Raw genomic sequence first — 16,309 nt, forward strand, 5'->3', positions numbered from 1 at the left:
GATTGAGGGAACATATACACACTTAAAAACTAGTTAAGAAGCACACTTATAATTTCAGCACTTCTGAGGCTGAGGCAGGAAGATTGCTACAAGTTCAAAGCCAGCCTGAACTACATAATGAGACCCTATCTCAAAAAAAAAAAAAGACTTAAATACAATTATTCACAATCTGAAGTCTTTATTTGGATCCTGATTCAGATAAAAACATCCACTTATAATATTTAAGAGAAACCCAGAGCATTTATTAGAGATTTCATGATATAAAACTCATGTGACAACAGTGCTGTGGTAATGTTTTCTGAACGTCCCTACTTCCTACATACCTACTGAAATATGTAAAAATACCTCACTTTAAAAAAACTTAGAAGTTCGTGAACAATAAAAAATTTCTTAGTTTCAGGCCATTCTTGACAGCTGTATTTACCCTTCTTTCCTGGTTCATTCTGTTACAGAGTAATTAAGATAATACACAGCATAACTCTGAGAATCACTTATTTTACAAACAAAAGTAGTAGAACTAAATAATTTCAAAGAGCTTAAACTAGGAAATTATTTCCCATCCTTCATTCAATGCTACAGCATTGCTTCAAGCCAATGCTACAGGGAATAAAGTCCTGGACAATACATTTTATGATTCCTTTCAATCTAAAAAGATTCTAATTAAATAATTCTTCACAATAAAAATGACTTCTTTTAAGGCTTCTTTATAGACGAGTGGTGATGAACCTATGTGTTCAACTATATGTTGCAGCAGACTATTTGCCATCACTGTTATAGACAATAAAAGATCATTGAATTAATGGCTACTCATCAATGTTGAAATCACTTTCACAATCTAGCCTAGTGTTTTTCACAGAACCTGATTTCGAATTTAACCACATGTAGGGAAAGCAATGGGTTTAGTTTGCCACATATGCAAGGGTGACAACCTATACAATACAGAAGACCTTTAGGCTTGTGGTGTAGACCGAGCTAAAATGTACACACGACTACAACAAAGTATTCAGTAAACACTGGCGAGATAGACAGATGGTCAGTTAGCTTTGAATCTAGGGTTACAAAGGCTTGACCACATTAAAATTTTCTGATAAAAAATATGAGTATAACAGAGAAATGTCTTAAAATGTTCTCGTCTGAAATAAGCAGCAGCACTCACGCAAAAAGGGAACATGAAGAGTTACAGATAAAAGAACATTCACTGTTCTTTCAAAATTTCTGCATTCTGTAGAATGAAACTTTAAAAAAAAACAGGATGGAATTTGTCCTAAGACCATACAATGAAACTCATTCTGTATAATTAATATGCAACAGGTTAACAAAAATTTCATTCTAGTTCTCATTGCCAAAAAGAGTTGACCAAAAATACATTTTAATAAACACATACAATGACAACATCTGGAAATGACTGTTAAAAATCTATACTATAAACCATAAAGTTTTTAAAAAGTAAAGCAAAATGAGAGTTTTTCTGATCATAAAATATTTATTAAGGTATACTTTAAGGAATATAGTGAATATAAAATTTAGGATCACAATATGAAGCAATTTCAATCCTCTCAAAAGTCTGAACATCCCTCAATACTCTGCAGATATAAAATCACTGGTGAAACTCACTAAAAAGCAGTTTGCCTAATACAGAAGTGGCTTTTCATAAACATTTACAACTAAAGCATGTGAATACCTCTTTTAACTGCAAAACCACACATTACACTAATGCAGTAAGAATGCATTCATATTGTTTTCATTAGTCATTAGTAGTCAACTTGCATAAAACACCAGAAGAAAAGCACAATGGAGCTCACAAAATGGGCTAAAAGACGAACCTTTCTTTGCAAAACATACTGTAATGGAAGAAGAGACATTTTAAAAAGTATTATGCATACTACAGAAGCTGCGTTCATTCCAAGAATCTCAAGTATCATCTCCTTTTTCATAAAATGAAATTACAAGAACCAGGCACAACTAATATTTGGGAGGCAGTGTGTAGCTAAAATCTCATTTAACTAATTATTCAATGATTTTTAAAATACCCATAAATCTTCTCTGTCCTGAGGTAGTTGCAAAATAAATCATAACTTGAATATCAACTAGAGCTGAGGCTTTGACTTTTTACTTCTTAAACTAGTTGTTACTGACAGAACTACCTTTTAATAGTTAAGACAGTTGAAAAATGGGCCTCTTACTACACACAAGATGATGGCTATGTGGGAAAGAGGAGTAGCTGCTTCAGAATGTGAGAGATATGGTCCACTGTTGCTTCCACCCTCCCCACCCATTTTAGATTCTTTATTGTCCAATAAGCCACCAGGAACAACACACAAGCAGACAGATCATCGTCCTTTGCTGTAGCCGGGGAAGAAAAGGTCAAGTAGAGTCTGTAGAATCTCATTGGGAATCATGACATAATTCTGGCCAAGATCATGCCGGCAAGCAGGGCAGGAAAAAACTTGGGCCTTGAAGGAGCGCTGCAAGCAATCCTAAGGTAAAAACAAAGGAAAGAGGCCACACACAAAACATCCAATTTCATCAGTGTCAAGCATGTGGAAAAGAAATCAGTAACTTACACTTTTGAACAGGAATTATAAACTGTTTATAATAAGAGATATGTGCACCTTTATAGGCCTGAATGTGTACTGTACAGTCTATGGTCAAAGTCTATAGTTCCATCCCTGAAAAATACTGTGAGACTTCAGGTAAATGATCTGTTTTGTGCTTCAATTCTTCAACTGGTAAAATGAAGGTTTTTGAGTATGTATGGTTCCCACAAGCCTGATCATTTAGGCTAGACTTTAATCCTAGCTATTTACTGATGGAGCCAGAAAGGAGGAAAAAAAAATCAGGATTCTATTTCTTAGATATGTCATTTACTTATCAAATCACTTAACAGATAATGTGTTTTCTAAAAATATATTTAGCTGTACTAAACACAGAGAATGAACTGGTGCTCAGGCACAAAAACATATATAAAAGAACTGTTCCTATTTTAAAAAGAAGACAAGTTCTGAGGTGAGGTCAAGGCATAAAGCCATCACTTGGTAGAGCAAGTTTCCAACCGTGGCTTGACTAAAACTCAAGTTTTCCTTTTGTGCCGCACAGATAACATAATATTCAAATCATGTGAACATCTTGCCAGGAAGAATCTGGTTTAGGTTTTTTACCAATTGCATGAAACTAATACATAAAACTTAAAAACTTACATAGAAAACAGCAATGATAACCTTATTTCTTCTTTCCTATTTCATCCCTTCCTTGATAATTCCAAACATGGTGAAACACTTGAAGCGATATATATTAGACTTACTATTGAAATCATATTAAAACATGCATTTACCACCAAGATGTAATTAAATGTTTCTTAACTGGCAGGGTTCCATAACTATTCTCCTTCATGAAAAAATGTTTTTTCATATGCTAAAAACAGGTACAGAGTTTAGTGTGCCTTAAAGCCTGTCAAGGGAAAGTGGAAGAGAATTCTACTTACTTTACAGACATTGTGGAAGCACTCTGTTGTCACAGGTTGATAAACTAGCTCCTGACAGCAGACACACATGAAAGACTGTTCCAATTTTTTCAGAAAATTCTAAAATAGCACCCAAGAGGAAGGAAAACAATGTTAGCAGTTCATAATATATATTCAATGAAATTCTAAAGGGTCAAAAAAATTAACTTACATTTAATGTGTTTTATATCAAGAAAAAGAAAATTTTAACTACTTAAGCCAAGCAAACATGACAGAGTGAACAAAACCCATCAAAGTCCCTCTAAATTTCACATTCCAGGAACTTTTTCACACACACAAAAATCAGGGACTGGGTTTGTAGCTCAGTGGTTAGAGGGATTTAACACGTAGAAGGCCCTGGGTTCAATTTCCAGCACCAAATAAACACAACAACAAAACATGGATAGCTTAAGGTGATTACATACTTATCTTTCCATAAGCTCTACTGCATGCTATTCCAGTATATGAAATGTTATTCATTACATTAAACATTTTATTGGTATAAAACCTAAATGTTTTTTGAAGCTTAAAAAAAAAAACTAGGCAAAGTTACTCTGTAGTATCTAATACAAGGAATCATATTTTTCTCAGTAACCTTTTATTAACTTAGTTTTCAATAAAGAAACAAAAGAATTTGATCATTAAAAAATATCATAGATGCCAATTCAAAACGAGGTTCTTGTTAAACAAAGCAGAACACTATACCCTATAATTACATCTTTAATTTTATTTACAAGAATTGGGTACAAAGTGCTATAAAATAAGACTCTGGAATAAGATAAAAATGGTTAGCTGTAGAAGTTAGCTAACCTCACTGCTTATAATTAATGACAACTCTTTACATCCTTAATTAGCATTTTATTTATATACTAATAGAAGAGCCACCATTCTGATACCCAACTGATACCTAATTTTTGAAAACAATCCCTGTCCACAGGTCTAAACTTTATTTCTACATATAATTTAGTTACTTGCTTCATTTTTTTTCGTAAATAGGTAGAGGACAGGTTTTTTAAAAAAAATATTAGTAGATCCTTTCAGACAAATGCATTTTAATCAAGATGAGAATAAAAAATAAAACAAGTTTCATGAAAGAAAAGAAAAAGAGTTTAGGAAAAGCAAACTGTACTCTTACACTTTTTTTTTCCTTCAATCAAAGTACCCTGTATAATAGACATGGATTAGTTCTGGCCCTCCTATTTAAGAGACTAAACATATGAAGCTAAACCCAATGTCATAATACCCAGAATGCTTAAAAATTATTTGCTACAAAGCTTGTGAATCAAAGAAATCTTTAAAGCACAATGTATACCTAAGTGAACAAGGAGCTTTGGGAAGTACACAGGAAGAATGACTCTTTAAGTGTAGTATTCAAGGGTCTAAATAACAGTCTTCCTTTTGGTCGAGGTGAGAGGTGGGATATAGTTGGGCATGTGTTATTCATATGGAAGCATATGGCCCATTAGCTTCTAAATCCTTCTAATACCCCTGTAAGTAGGTACAGCCAAATATTACACCCTGGAGGAAAGTGAGGCACTAAGAAGAGTCCAGTCTGAATAGTTCACCAGTTGCAGAAAACTGATTTTCATGTTTCCTTTTTTTTAAATCTTCGTAAAAACAGTGTAAGTTTTCATTTATATTTCAAAGCACCTATGAAGCAGACACTAGATATCCTCAGTTAAAGCAAAATGATTACAAAGGAAAACATCTATATTATTGAATTAAAATCTAATTAGTCACCTGCAGCCTCAGAATACACTTTTAAACCTACATCACATCAGCAGGTTATGTCTACTCTGTGGTTCATTTTAAAAACAAAGGCCAATACAAAGGGCTGTAATTTTTAATAATGAGGCCTGAACTGATCTGTGAATGACTGAGAAAAATGATATGCAGCCCACAATGTGAATGCAGAGAAGACTCTTCCAGTGGTTTTCTACTGCTTGAATTGCAATTCAGTGACTGGCATAAAACTGCTACAAGCTCATTTGAAGTTCACTCTTGGTTTACATTCTTTCTCATATTTTATTTACAAAAGACATCTGCTTATAAATCTGATCTCATTATCACAATTGTACCTTGGAAAAGCAACTTATAATTCGCTACGGGAGATAATCAGGTAAACATGTTACCAAACAGAAATTTAATGTCCTTGAAGTTCAAGGGTAAGGTAAATCTATGTATGCTACTTAATATCTAGTAGAGATTGATTATTGAAGTATCAGCAATATTAGTCCTTAAAATGTTATCATTTGTGTAGTGCAAAAAACATGTGTGTATATGTACACAAACCAAAGTACTGGACAGGAGAAAAGAAATGTAATTAAGATTTTCTCACGGGACCGGGGATTTAGCTCAGTGGTTACGCCACCGGCCTTGAAAGCGCATAGACCCAAGTTTGATCCTCAGCCCATTTCATTCCCAGGTCATTCAGGCCCAGCAATCTTCTTGAGTAAAACATCACTTTCTTTAGTTCAGTTTTCTTCTCCTTCTTTGATAATATAAATGTACCAACCACTGGGCAATAAAAGGGCATACAATAGCATAAGTTAATGCAACAGGAGACATCTCAAAGGGCCACCAAGATGGTCTCTGTGAGGACTGATTACGAGACTGCAATGTTGATAATTTTGCCTACGAAGCGGCCAGTGTCTCCAGGTGGTGCAGCCTCCACAGCATGTTCTGCATGTCCTCCTGCAACTGCATAAGCATCAATGCAATCTGCTTGTTGAGGCTGCCTTGAGAGGCCCTGTCCCAGCCCCAGCACTCGCTGTTACCTCACTTGTTGGCCCCTGCTGCGGCACCCTGTGCCCTCTCCCTCTTGACATCAGAGTTCCTCGCTCTCTCCCCCTTGCTTCTCATGGTGTGGTCCTCCACTGTTACTTCTGCCATCTTCTCCTCCATGTTTTACTTCATCTTTTACTGCTACCACCTGCATAGTCCCAATGTTGCTAGTTCCAGGTGGTCCTTGAACATCTTCAGGAAAACCAGAATTTTCCAGGGGTGTGTTGGGATCACCATCCACGTAATATTGAAATGGTCCAATGATTGACGTAAAATTATCTAAAGACTCTTGTCCAAATTGCTCCATGGAATCACAGTAAACTTCACTGTCTGAATCACTTTTCAAATGCTGAATCCCTGAAACATCTTCAATATGATCATCATTTAGATCTTGCTGAATGCAGACAGCAGTTTTTCCAGTTTGCTCCAAGTTTTGCTCTACAGGTTTTCCTTCTTCAGCACTTCCATCATTCAGGGAAGAAGTGGCTTGAATGTTATCTTGTACATCCTGAATAAAGCTGTCTTTATCATAACCATTAGTGACAATGACTTCCAAATTCTTACGCTCTCCTGATTTCTTCATCGTTTTCTTAACATTATCACATTGTTCTGCTCCCTTTACTTCCTCCTGAACCTCTTCTTCCTCTGACTCAGCTCCACTATCACTGCTTTCAGCTTTTCCATGAATAGTTTTGGCATTTGGAGCAGAAGTAAGAACATTACCATGATCTGAGGTTAAATCAGAACTCCTGCCACTCTTTTTGTCTTCTACAATTTCATAAAATGGACCTATGACATGTGGCAATTCTTCAACTTTCTCAGTCATTGGCATAATTTCAATAGTCTTCATTTCTTCCACATATGTAATCATGGCTTCTTCTTTAGTCCTATCACCCAAATGAACTCCAAGCATCCCATTTATATCTTCCAATAGGATCCCAGAATCCTGGCCTTGAAAGTTTACAGGGTCCTTTAGTTGACTGTTTATAGAAGTTACAGAACTTGAGCAACATTTCATGTGTTGGCTGGAATGAACCATTCTCCAGCAGGCTCTGGATCACCTTCACGGCCACCTCGAACCTGGTTTCGGGCACGGATTTCGCGTCCACCATCTCCAGCTGCCAGCGCTGGGGTCAGTGGGAATCAGGCTGCAGCAGCAGCACCAGCTTTGCCAGAGGCCTGCGTGAAATGCCAGAAAGAGCATCTCTAGCGCACAGCGGGCAGGCCTGAGCCCCAAAGCTGTACTGCCCATGCCGCCGGAGACCGCCCCACAGGGACGCGGCCCGCCCGGGCGGGCATGCAGGAGCCGTGCGTGCGGGCTTCGGGCCAGGACTGGGGAAGGGCCTGCAGCCGGACCTGAGAAGCTGGTGGGCACTTGGAGGCGAGGGCCGCCTAAGGGGCGCCCGGGCCTCCCCAGAGGCTAACCACCTCAACATATTTATTTCCTACGGTTTTCTGTGATTATTTTGCCTCAACCTCCCAGAATTCCGTATTTCCTTGGTGCTAATGTTTACCTAAAGTGGTTTGAAATTATATAAAGTACATCTACCTAAAGAAACCACTTTCAAATACACCTCCTATACTGTTATCTTTAAAAGCCATTATGAGTCCAATTTTGTTCATGTCTTTTAAACTAGAAAAAGTTTTTTAAAAGTTATAAGCCCTTTAGTTATTTTTGATAGTGAGAGAATGTATCTTATTTTCTTTTTCTTAATAGAAAAACAAATCTGTAAGAGTTTCAAATTTTAAAAATGGTATATTTCAAAACATGCTCTGATACAGTTACATTAACATGGATTAGAAATTCAAGGCAATTATTAATATAACACATTAAAAGAATATAACATGCTAGGTATCCATAATCCCAGCACACATCTGTAGTCCAAGCACTCTGGGATTCTAAGGCTCAAAGATCCCACAGTTCAAGTCCAGCCTGGGCAATTTAGCAACTTAGTGAGATCTTGTCTCAAAATTTAAAAAACATCTGGGGATGTAACTCAGTGTGAAGGCCCTAGGTTCAATCGCCTGTGACAGTAAAAGTAACACATCAACATGTACATAATTAAAAAGCTCAAACTTCATAGCAGGTACCCTCTTGTTAACAAATTACTTTGTAGCTCCATGGGGTCTATTTTTGTATAGATGTATGTAATATCAGTATCGTTTCTATGGTGTGCTAGGTATTTGTCTACACAGTGGGAATAAAAATGAAAAGTCTCAGGCCAGGGATTTAGTTCAGTGGCACTGAGCCTGCCTCACAAGAGAAAAGTCCTGAGTTTGATCCCCAGTACCAAAAAAAAAAGTCTCTAATTTCACAGACCTTATATTCCTATAGGAGAACAGAAAAAAACAAATTTCATATAGTACTAAGTGAGAAAAGAACACCAGTTAAAAGTAAAAGACCTAGGGCTGGGCATTTAACGCAGTGGTTCCAACGCCTGCCTTGCAAATGCAAGGTCCCGGGTTTGATCACAGGTACCAAAATGAAAGTAAAAGACTTAAACCAGTGAGAGCTGATGAAGGCCTCTGGGGAGTGTAATATTGGTGTAGTCTTAAAGGATATGAAAGAACGGGCCTCTTCAAGGCAGAGAGGAGAGAGTTCTTATCAGAGATAGTATGTATGTAAAACCCTGGGGAAATGACTGTTTCATACAGAGTATGGTAGTCAAAGCAGTCAGGGGATAGCATGTAGTTAGGGGTAGCTGCTTATTATAGTAAAGTCTTAGAAAAGAGTTTAGTTATGAATGTATACACATTCATTTATTTAAAGTCATCATTGGTTAATAACTGTCTGTTTTGTTTTTCCTTTTTCTTTTGTGGTACTAAGATCAAACCCAAGGGCACTCTATCACTGAGCCACATCCCCTACATGTCTTTCTGAGACAGGGTCTCACTAAGCTGCCCAACTGGCCTTAAATTTTCTAACCTTTTGCTCAGCCCCTTGAAAAGTTAGAATTGCACATGTATTACCACATCTGGAAAAAATATCTAAGGAATGAAAAATAAATACAAAATCATTAAGTTTATTGACTCCAATAATTTCTGAAAGATGGTGGCACTGAATAGAAGAATCAAATTGACAGACTTGTGAAAATTATACTTCATAGAAAATTATTTTCCATCGTTCGTTAATATTAGAACATTATTATTTAGGAAAACATTTACATACTGGTCCTTCCACAACAGATGCAAGCACTTCATCCCATAATTTCTGGTTCTGACAGTCTTCTCTGATTAGATTCTGTTGCTGAGGGGTAAGCTGGAAAGCCTCGACTGCTTCTGCTGAGTCTGATGCTTTGATCACTTTGGAGGCACTTGGACATTCACCTAGATTTAGTTTTAAAATGTTAGTAGTTCACCTTAGAACCACAACACAAGACTTAACTGGTACCAAAGGTCTTAGCAGGAATATGTCCATATAAAGCAGCTCCTAACTTGCCCTGGAGTTTAGGATACTATACTTGTTGCTGTTATGGATCTGATATTATTAAAATACACAAAAAGACCCATCACCCCCTTCCAAAACAACAAAACCCTTTGCTTATAATTTCTTATGAATCTTTCAATGTATTCTAAGATTCTTCTTTATTAAAATGTTATCAGGATATCCACCTCTGGATCATTACCTACCATCTGAAGTTGGCCTTTTTATAGCTTCAGTGGCCTGCTTCTTTGACTGTCCTTTAGTCTTCTTCCCTTCCTTATCTGAAGGGTAACCTGCTGGATACTGATGGGAGGGGAAAAAGGACAACAAAAATTTCAGCTTCATAGAGAAGGGAGGTTCTGGATCCTGGTGAGAAATTTTAAAGGGGGAGGGCAGTCTATTTTCCCCAAATGGAAAGAATATACATAAAGGATATACACTTTCAAAGAAAAGGGATACAAAAGACAGACTATTGAAATCCCAAATTCAGTTAAGCCATGTAGCTTTGACTTCTAAAATATTCCATTTTTATAATATAATGATCTTAGTTTGAGACCTAAAAGAAAGAAATCTTCAAGAGTTGTTACCAGTCAGCCTGAAAAGTTTAATAAATGGAGAATCTAGATACTAATGTGAAGATCAACCATGAAGCACAATATATGGTAATAAAATAGATAAATCAATCTAAAACAAAAAATTCAGGGCTAAATTTCTCATCTCCTAAAACTGGAGGTTAAGAGAAAAGGAGAAGATTCCCACCCCACCCCACCCTAGGGATGGAACTCAGGACCTTATGCTTGGGAGGCAGCCAGGGTGCCACTGAGCCAAATCCCCGGCCCAGGAGGAGATTTTAGAAGATCTAAGTGACTAAACTACTATATTTTCTACCACTTAAGGGTTTAGTTTTATGGGCTACATTCTAACTATTAACCCTGTGTTAGTGTTTTTGTTTTTTTCCAGTACCAGGATGGAACTCAAGACTTTGCACTTGCCAGGCAGGTGCAGTGCCACTGAGCTAGAGCTACATCCCCAGCCCATTTTTTTTTCTTTTTGAGATGGGGTCTTGCTATGTTACACAGGCTGGCTGTCAATTTTTGACAGTCCTGTCTTAGCACCCTGAGTACTTGAGATTACAGGCATGTGTCAACACCCAGCTAGCCTATGTTTTAAAGACTATTTTTGGAGAGATGGGGAAGGAGGTAGCTCTTGAATGTTTATCTTTAAAGCTCTATGTGTTTGGCCTCAAGGTATTATTAATTTATCATAGTAGATGGGCTCACAGTTTCTAATAAACCCATCTAATGCTCTGAACACAAGGATCTGAAAAATCTTTTGAAAATGGATTTGAGAAAGTTTTTATATTTACTTATAAAATATTATTTTGGTAATTATTTTAGTAGTTGATGGATCTTATTTAAACAATAAATTATATGAATTTTAAAAAACACAAAGAAGCACACTTCCACTAAAAGATACACACTCACCTGCCTGGGTGGTCAGACACTTGCCCATAGTTCAGCCCCTACACATGCAATGTGGGCAGAGCCAGGGGAAATGACAAAGCTGACAGTTTTTACAGGAAGCACAACATGGAGAATTATGAGGAAAGAACTCAAACCATGCTCTGTCAGTAGCAAGGACAAAGTTCAAGGTATCAAGGCAGTGAAAGGGGAATGCAGCCGTACTATCCAGAAGGTACACAAAACCAACAAAGTCTTCTATGAATTAACAGCTGAGCATGGGCAAAGGGGAAAAAAAGGCAAATCACTGAAAGTGATAGCAGGGCAGGGAAGCAGCTTAGCGGGGAAAGAGAAAAGGGGTGAGGAAAAGTGAGAAGGGTAGGAAGCAGACCACTTTTATCAGCCATTTCCCCACCCTTCCCCTACCACATACATTCCCCCTGTGCCCTTTAGATATCCCTTTTCAAGGTCCCCTAAACTTAAATTTCATAAATCCCATTCTCTTATACCTCAAGTCACTTCTTTACCTAACTGGAAATATTTTACTTTTCATTGACAAATCCAGAACTCCCTAAGTACAACCTGTGCCTTCTTACTTTTCCTTTTGTATACAGCATGATCTTCTTGCTCACCCCTTATAGTCACTGATAAATGCTATGAGTTATATACACTATTAAGGCACATAATAGGGATGTATATTTTTATGAGCATGTGAGCAGCTTAGACAACATAAGCTAACCTGCAAGCGAAGACATAATCTCCTTGATCGCTCTATTCCTTCTGAGGTCCAAGGTGCAGGTTCAACATCATCTCTTCTTAAAAGGTAACGCCAAACCAAGAATCCATGACTGGATGAAATTTCTGGCCAGTATTTCACCACCTACAGCATAATATTTCAGCAGTATATTCATATTTAAAGTTTAGATTTATTTATAACGCATTAACATTAGTGGTTAAAATATGCTTGTTAGAATTTATTGCAACTCCAGAAGGTACTTGCTTTGGTGTAATAAGTCAAGAATATGCATTAAAACATAGTTTTGACTTTATTTCCTATTCAGATAGCTCCCATAGAAAGACAGGATATCCCAAAATTTAGTAAATTAAAATTGTGCTCATTAATATAATTTTGCCTCTTAAATAAGAATGGTGGCAGTTATATCCTATTTTTGAGCAAAAAGATAAAAATCTATTTTTAATATGTTGTGCTTTCAAAATTTACAATTATTAAATCATTCTGAAAAGATTGTAAGAATCAAGATCCACAATAGGCAGTTATTTAAATGGTTTTATCATAGAGAATCTACACTTAACTCAAAATATGACTTTGCCTTAGGAATGTCAAATAAGCTTTTTTAAAAAAATTACTGAAGTACAGAAATTAAGAGTCCTCTTTGTGTTTTGATTGGTTATGTTTCAAGTCATTTCCAAATTAACTGGACATTTTACTTTTTACTGAACTAAAAATGAAAGTGGAAATACAACTAAGATGGCCTCCTCTGTTCTCCAGCCCACCCACCAGTGCCCTTAGGTGACCCTGTCTTGAAAGCCCAGGAAGAATGACTAACAAGATGTCATGCCAGATAGAGCACCTTATAAATGCCATCATATCTGTTGCCTTCTTCAGGAGCATATTTGCTGATCTTCCTCCCTTTAAAACTGCGTATCACTCTGACTGGCTTACCAGCTCTCCAATTCCGAGACTCTGCTCCAATTTTATCATCCAATGGAGCATCACAGTTTAGGGCCAATGCCCTAAAAAAATAAAACAAAGTCTTTATACCAAGTAATTTTTTTCCAAGTACATAATCGACTCATTAGCTCAATTAAAAGGTGAATTATGCCTTACCTGATGGTTAAGAGTCTATGATTCTTTCCATATTATTCCAGATAATAGGATTATGCTTTCCCCCACCAGCAGAGAAGACAAATCAGTTTTCTGATGTCACCCCCAAGCCAGGGGATTGGTTCTCAGATAGCCTGTAGGGTTCTTCTGAAAGTAATAACATCTGTGCCACGTATAATAGAAAACAACTAAAAATACATGGAATGTTCTATAAATAACGGTTGTTGAGGGAAGGGAAAACGTTGGAAAACTAAAGCAAGTGATTGTTTTAATAGTTGTATTTGATAAGGGAGTGAAGTAAATTGCTGGAATGATATAGAAAGAAATCTAGAAAAATAAATTTGTCAGCCAGGTACAAATGACTGTTCTAGGTCTACTTTCCACATTCCAGACAATAGAGATTTATAAAAGTTTTAAGAAGAAGTGCAATATGAGAGTATTCTTCAAAGTCCTCCACAAAAAGATAAATTTAAATAACACTCAAGCATCAAAATGCTTGTGATAAATGATGACAATAAAGATTTTTGGCTGCCTGAGATTACTACCATTATTGATGCTGGAGACAAGGAGGAACACTGATTTGGAAGAGGCATCTGACCTAACTTAAACATCCTTACTATATGTTCACTTAGTATATGTACTTGTAATAAATCGGTGAGTTTACTAAGACACTAGAAGATCTTTCTTGGGAAAACCTAGGCCTACCAAAAATACTACAATCTTTGGAAAAATCAGTATTTTCCTCTAAGATATGCACGTCCTCACATAAGCAAAAAGAATACACTAAAAACAAAAAAAGGTTAAAAAAAAGAGTATGGGCCCAAGGATTCAGCTCAGTGGTTCCGATTGTATTGTAAGTGTAAGGTCCTGAGTTCGATCCCTGGTACCAAAAAAAAAAGTATACCTAATCTGGTGAAATGAACTGTGATACAAAATAGTTTTTCAGGGTATACTTATTTAATATAAGTTCAAATTAGAAACAGACCTTAATACTGTGGCTAACCTACTGAAAAGGAATCTCTTGACCATAGTTACCTCCTGAAGTAAATGAACTTATTTTGATTTTTAAATTTATTTTTATTTTTAAAAATAACTTTTATAGCTGCATTGAAGGAGTGAAGATCTTAACAAGTTATCTTTTTATCTAAAAAGGGAGATAATTTAAAACTCTGGAAGTTTTAAGATAAAATATTCATCAACTCTAGGCCTAGTACATCGTACTTATGGAATATCTACCAAGATATACCTGTTTTATCTTGAAGAACTAGGATAAGTAATATCTTCATGTTATTGAGTGAACATGCTTTAAATCTCATGGTACTTTCTTTCAGTCATAATTACTACTAACTGGCAATGTCCACTCCCTTTTAGCTTCAGATACATATACGTGCTATGCAAGGATGTGAAGAGTCCCAAAGGATAAAGCTAGGCAAAGCAGCAACAAAGCTCTTTCATTACTCTAACTGTAGCTCAATCAGTTGCCTCTACCTGCCCTACCAAAGGATTGCCAGGTTACCTTGTTGCCCTCTTCAGTTTCTTAAAGTGAAAGATCTGGGAAAAAATAGGAATAAACTCAGAAGCAAGAAGGTGTCCAATTTTCTCTCAGGAGAGAAGCAAAAGTGAATTTCACCATACACACATCATTTAGGGGAAAGTATATTATGGGTCAAAGTAAAGGCCTTTTAAGTAAGTTTTCATGTTCATGAGACAGGTATCTTTGCCCTAGAGATCTTACAATCACAAGGCATACTTATAGCTTAATGTACAATCAACTGGATGTTAAAGTCTAAATGAGAAGTCAATCCTAAATTGTTTTCAGTTAGTATTTCATTTTCACAACTCTCCTCTTAATAGCAAACATTTACACTGATCATCAATTATTTTGTAAAGAGAAAGTAATAGTACTTAATTTGTTGTCCAGAAGCTTGAAAGGAATCTACCATGTATACTGTAAATAAGTTATGAAAGAAGTTTCCTTCAAGCAAAATCATTTATTAACAAGAAAATACAAATTTCAGATTTCACAACTTTAAAAAGCCCCTTTGCAAATTCAAGTTAACAAAAATACATCAAACTATTTCTAACTTCTTTTAAGATCATTATTCTGAAGAGCTGCCTCCTTGACAGAAAAAGAATGTGTAGAGACTGGGCTCCTGCCTCAGGAATGTTTTCACCAGCAAATCTGACCTGTCTCCTCTGCTGGTTCAGTAAAATAATCCTACTGTCAGAAATAATACACAAGACAAAAAACATTCTATGTAATTCAGTATGCAATGAATTTTGAAATCATATTCTTTAGTTCACATGGTAATCACAAATTAAAAGGATGCTACTTAAAACCGAGTGATTTAGACTCAAAGGGAAAAATACTTTTACTCAATGCACAATACACTCTTCATGATATAAAAACATTTAACCATGTGATTATTTCATATGGTTAAAAATTTTAATGTCACAAATTAAACTGTGGTCTTGCTATCAGATGGTTTGGATTTGTTTTCTATTATTAATAGTAGCATGCATTTATAACAAAAATATTTTGAAATTACTAAATTTTTGTTTACATAAAGACTGTATATTAGAATTCTAATAGTTGGATGTCATTAATAGTTGTAAATAATAAAGCTCAGCACAAGGTGGCTCTTTTGTAATGCTGCAGAAGATTTAGTTCAAAAGGATCACTTTGTATCTAAACAAATTTTCCCTTTTATAACATTAAGAAGACATTAGGATAAATTCCAAAAGCATCTTAAATGCAAATGTGATTAAATTATCTTCTATTTCCTCATACATATGTGGCTTGCAATCATAACCCTATTTCTTATTAATGGGTCTCTAAGAATTTCACTAGTCTTTATTAAAAGATTAAGCCTGTTGAGTAGAACATCATTTGTGTTGAGAAGAACATCACAATGTTGACTTATAGGGTAGGAAACAAGCCACCTTATCCTGAATTTCACTTAATAAAGTTCCTTTTTTTCAAAAGTGACATGTTTTCAAATGGACAGCATATGTTTTAAAAAAGACGAAGAAATAGGATCCTTACAATTCTATAATAAGGCACTAAAATTTCATATTTTTAACTCTTAATTTAAGACTCTTCCCTGCACTCTAAATTGCCAGTTACAATCCTATAATAAAACTTTTATACAGCATCCAAATTCAAAATGGTCTTTACAAAAGTACCTGTTCATGTTTGTTAATGTTTGATCAGCTGATGGTGCACCAATTCTTTTATTACCAGCAAGATTTTTACCACCACTTCCAGTGTATGTAAATTCATCACCTCGGTCCTA

General features: G+C 36.0%; 1 protein-coding gene and 1 pseudogene across 6 annotated transcripts in view; both read right to left on the reverse strand.

Moving 5' to 3' along the window:
* Window positions 1-1,463: 1,463 nt before the first annotated feature.
* Uhrf2 (ubiquitin like with PHD and ring finger domains 2) overlaps window positions 1,464-16,309 on the reverse strand; it is an 89,331-nt gene continuing 74,485 nt past the window's right edge. For all 6 annotated transcript variants that reach the window (XM_087183469.1, XM_004838262.3, XM_021252808.2 and 3 more), the window contains 7 exons: window positions 16,200-16,306; window positions 12,760-12,922; window positions 11,907-12,047; window positions 9,914-10,010; window positions 9,453-9,610; window positions 3,482-3,580; window positions 1,464-2,477 (listed from right to left, as the gene is read on the reverse strand). In XM_087183469.1, the coding sequence (XP_087039595.1) occupies window positions 2,331-2,477; window positions 3,482-3,580; window positions 9,453-9,610; window positions 9,914-10,010; window positions 11,907-12,047; window positions 12,760-12,922; window positions 16,200-16,306 (912 nt within the window). In that variant the 3' untranslated portion in view covers window positions 1,464-2,330. The remainder of the gene's footprint in view (window positions 2,478-3,481; window positions 3,581-9,452; window positions 9,611-9,913; window positions 10,011-11,906; window positions 12,048-12,759; window positions 12,923-16,199; window positions 16,307-16,309) is intronic.
* LOC110347718 (acyl-CoA-binding domain-containing protein 5 pseudogene) lies at window positions 3,599-9,438 on the reverse strand (annotated as a pseudogene).

The sequence above is a fragment of the Heterocephalus glaber genome, unplaced genomic scaffold, assembly GCF_053883595.1.
Source record: "Heterocephalus glaber isolate CG9 unplaced genomic scaffold, H.glaber_assembly_v1.0 deba00001481, whole genome shotgun sequence".
In the NCBI taxonomy this organism is placed as follows: Eukaryota; Metazoa; Chordata; class Mammalia; order Rodentia; family Bathyergidae; genus Heterocephalus; species Heterocephalus glaber.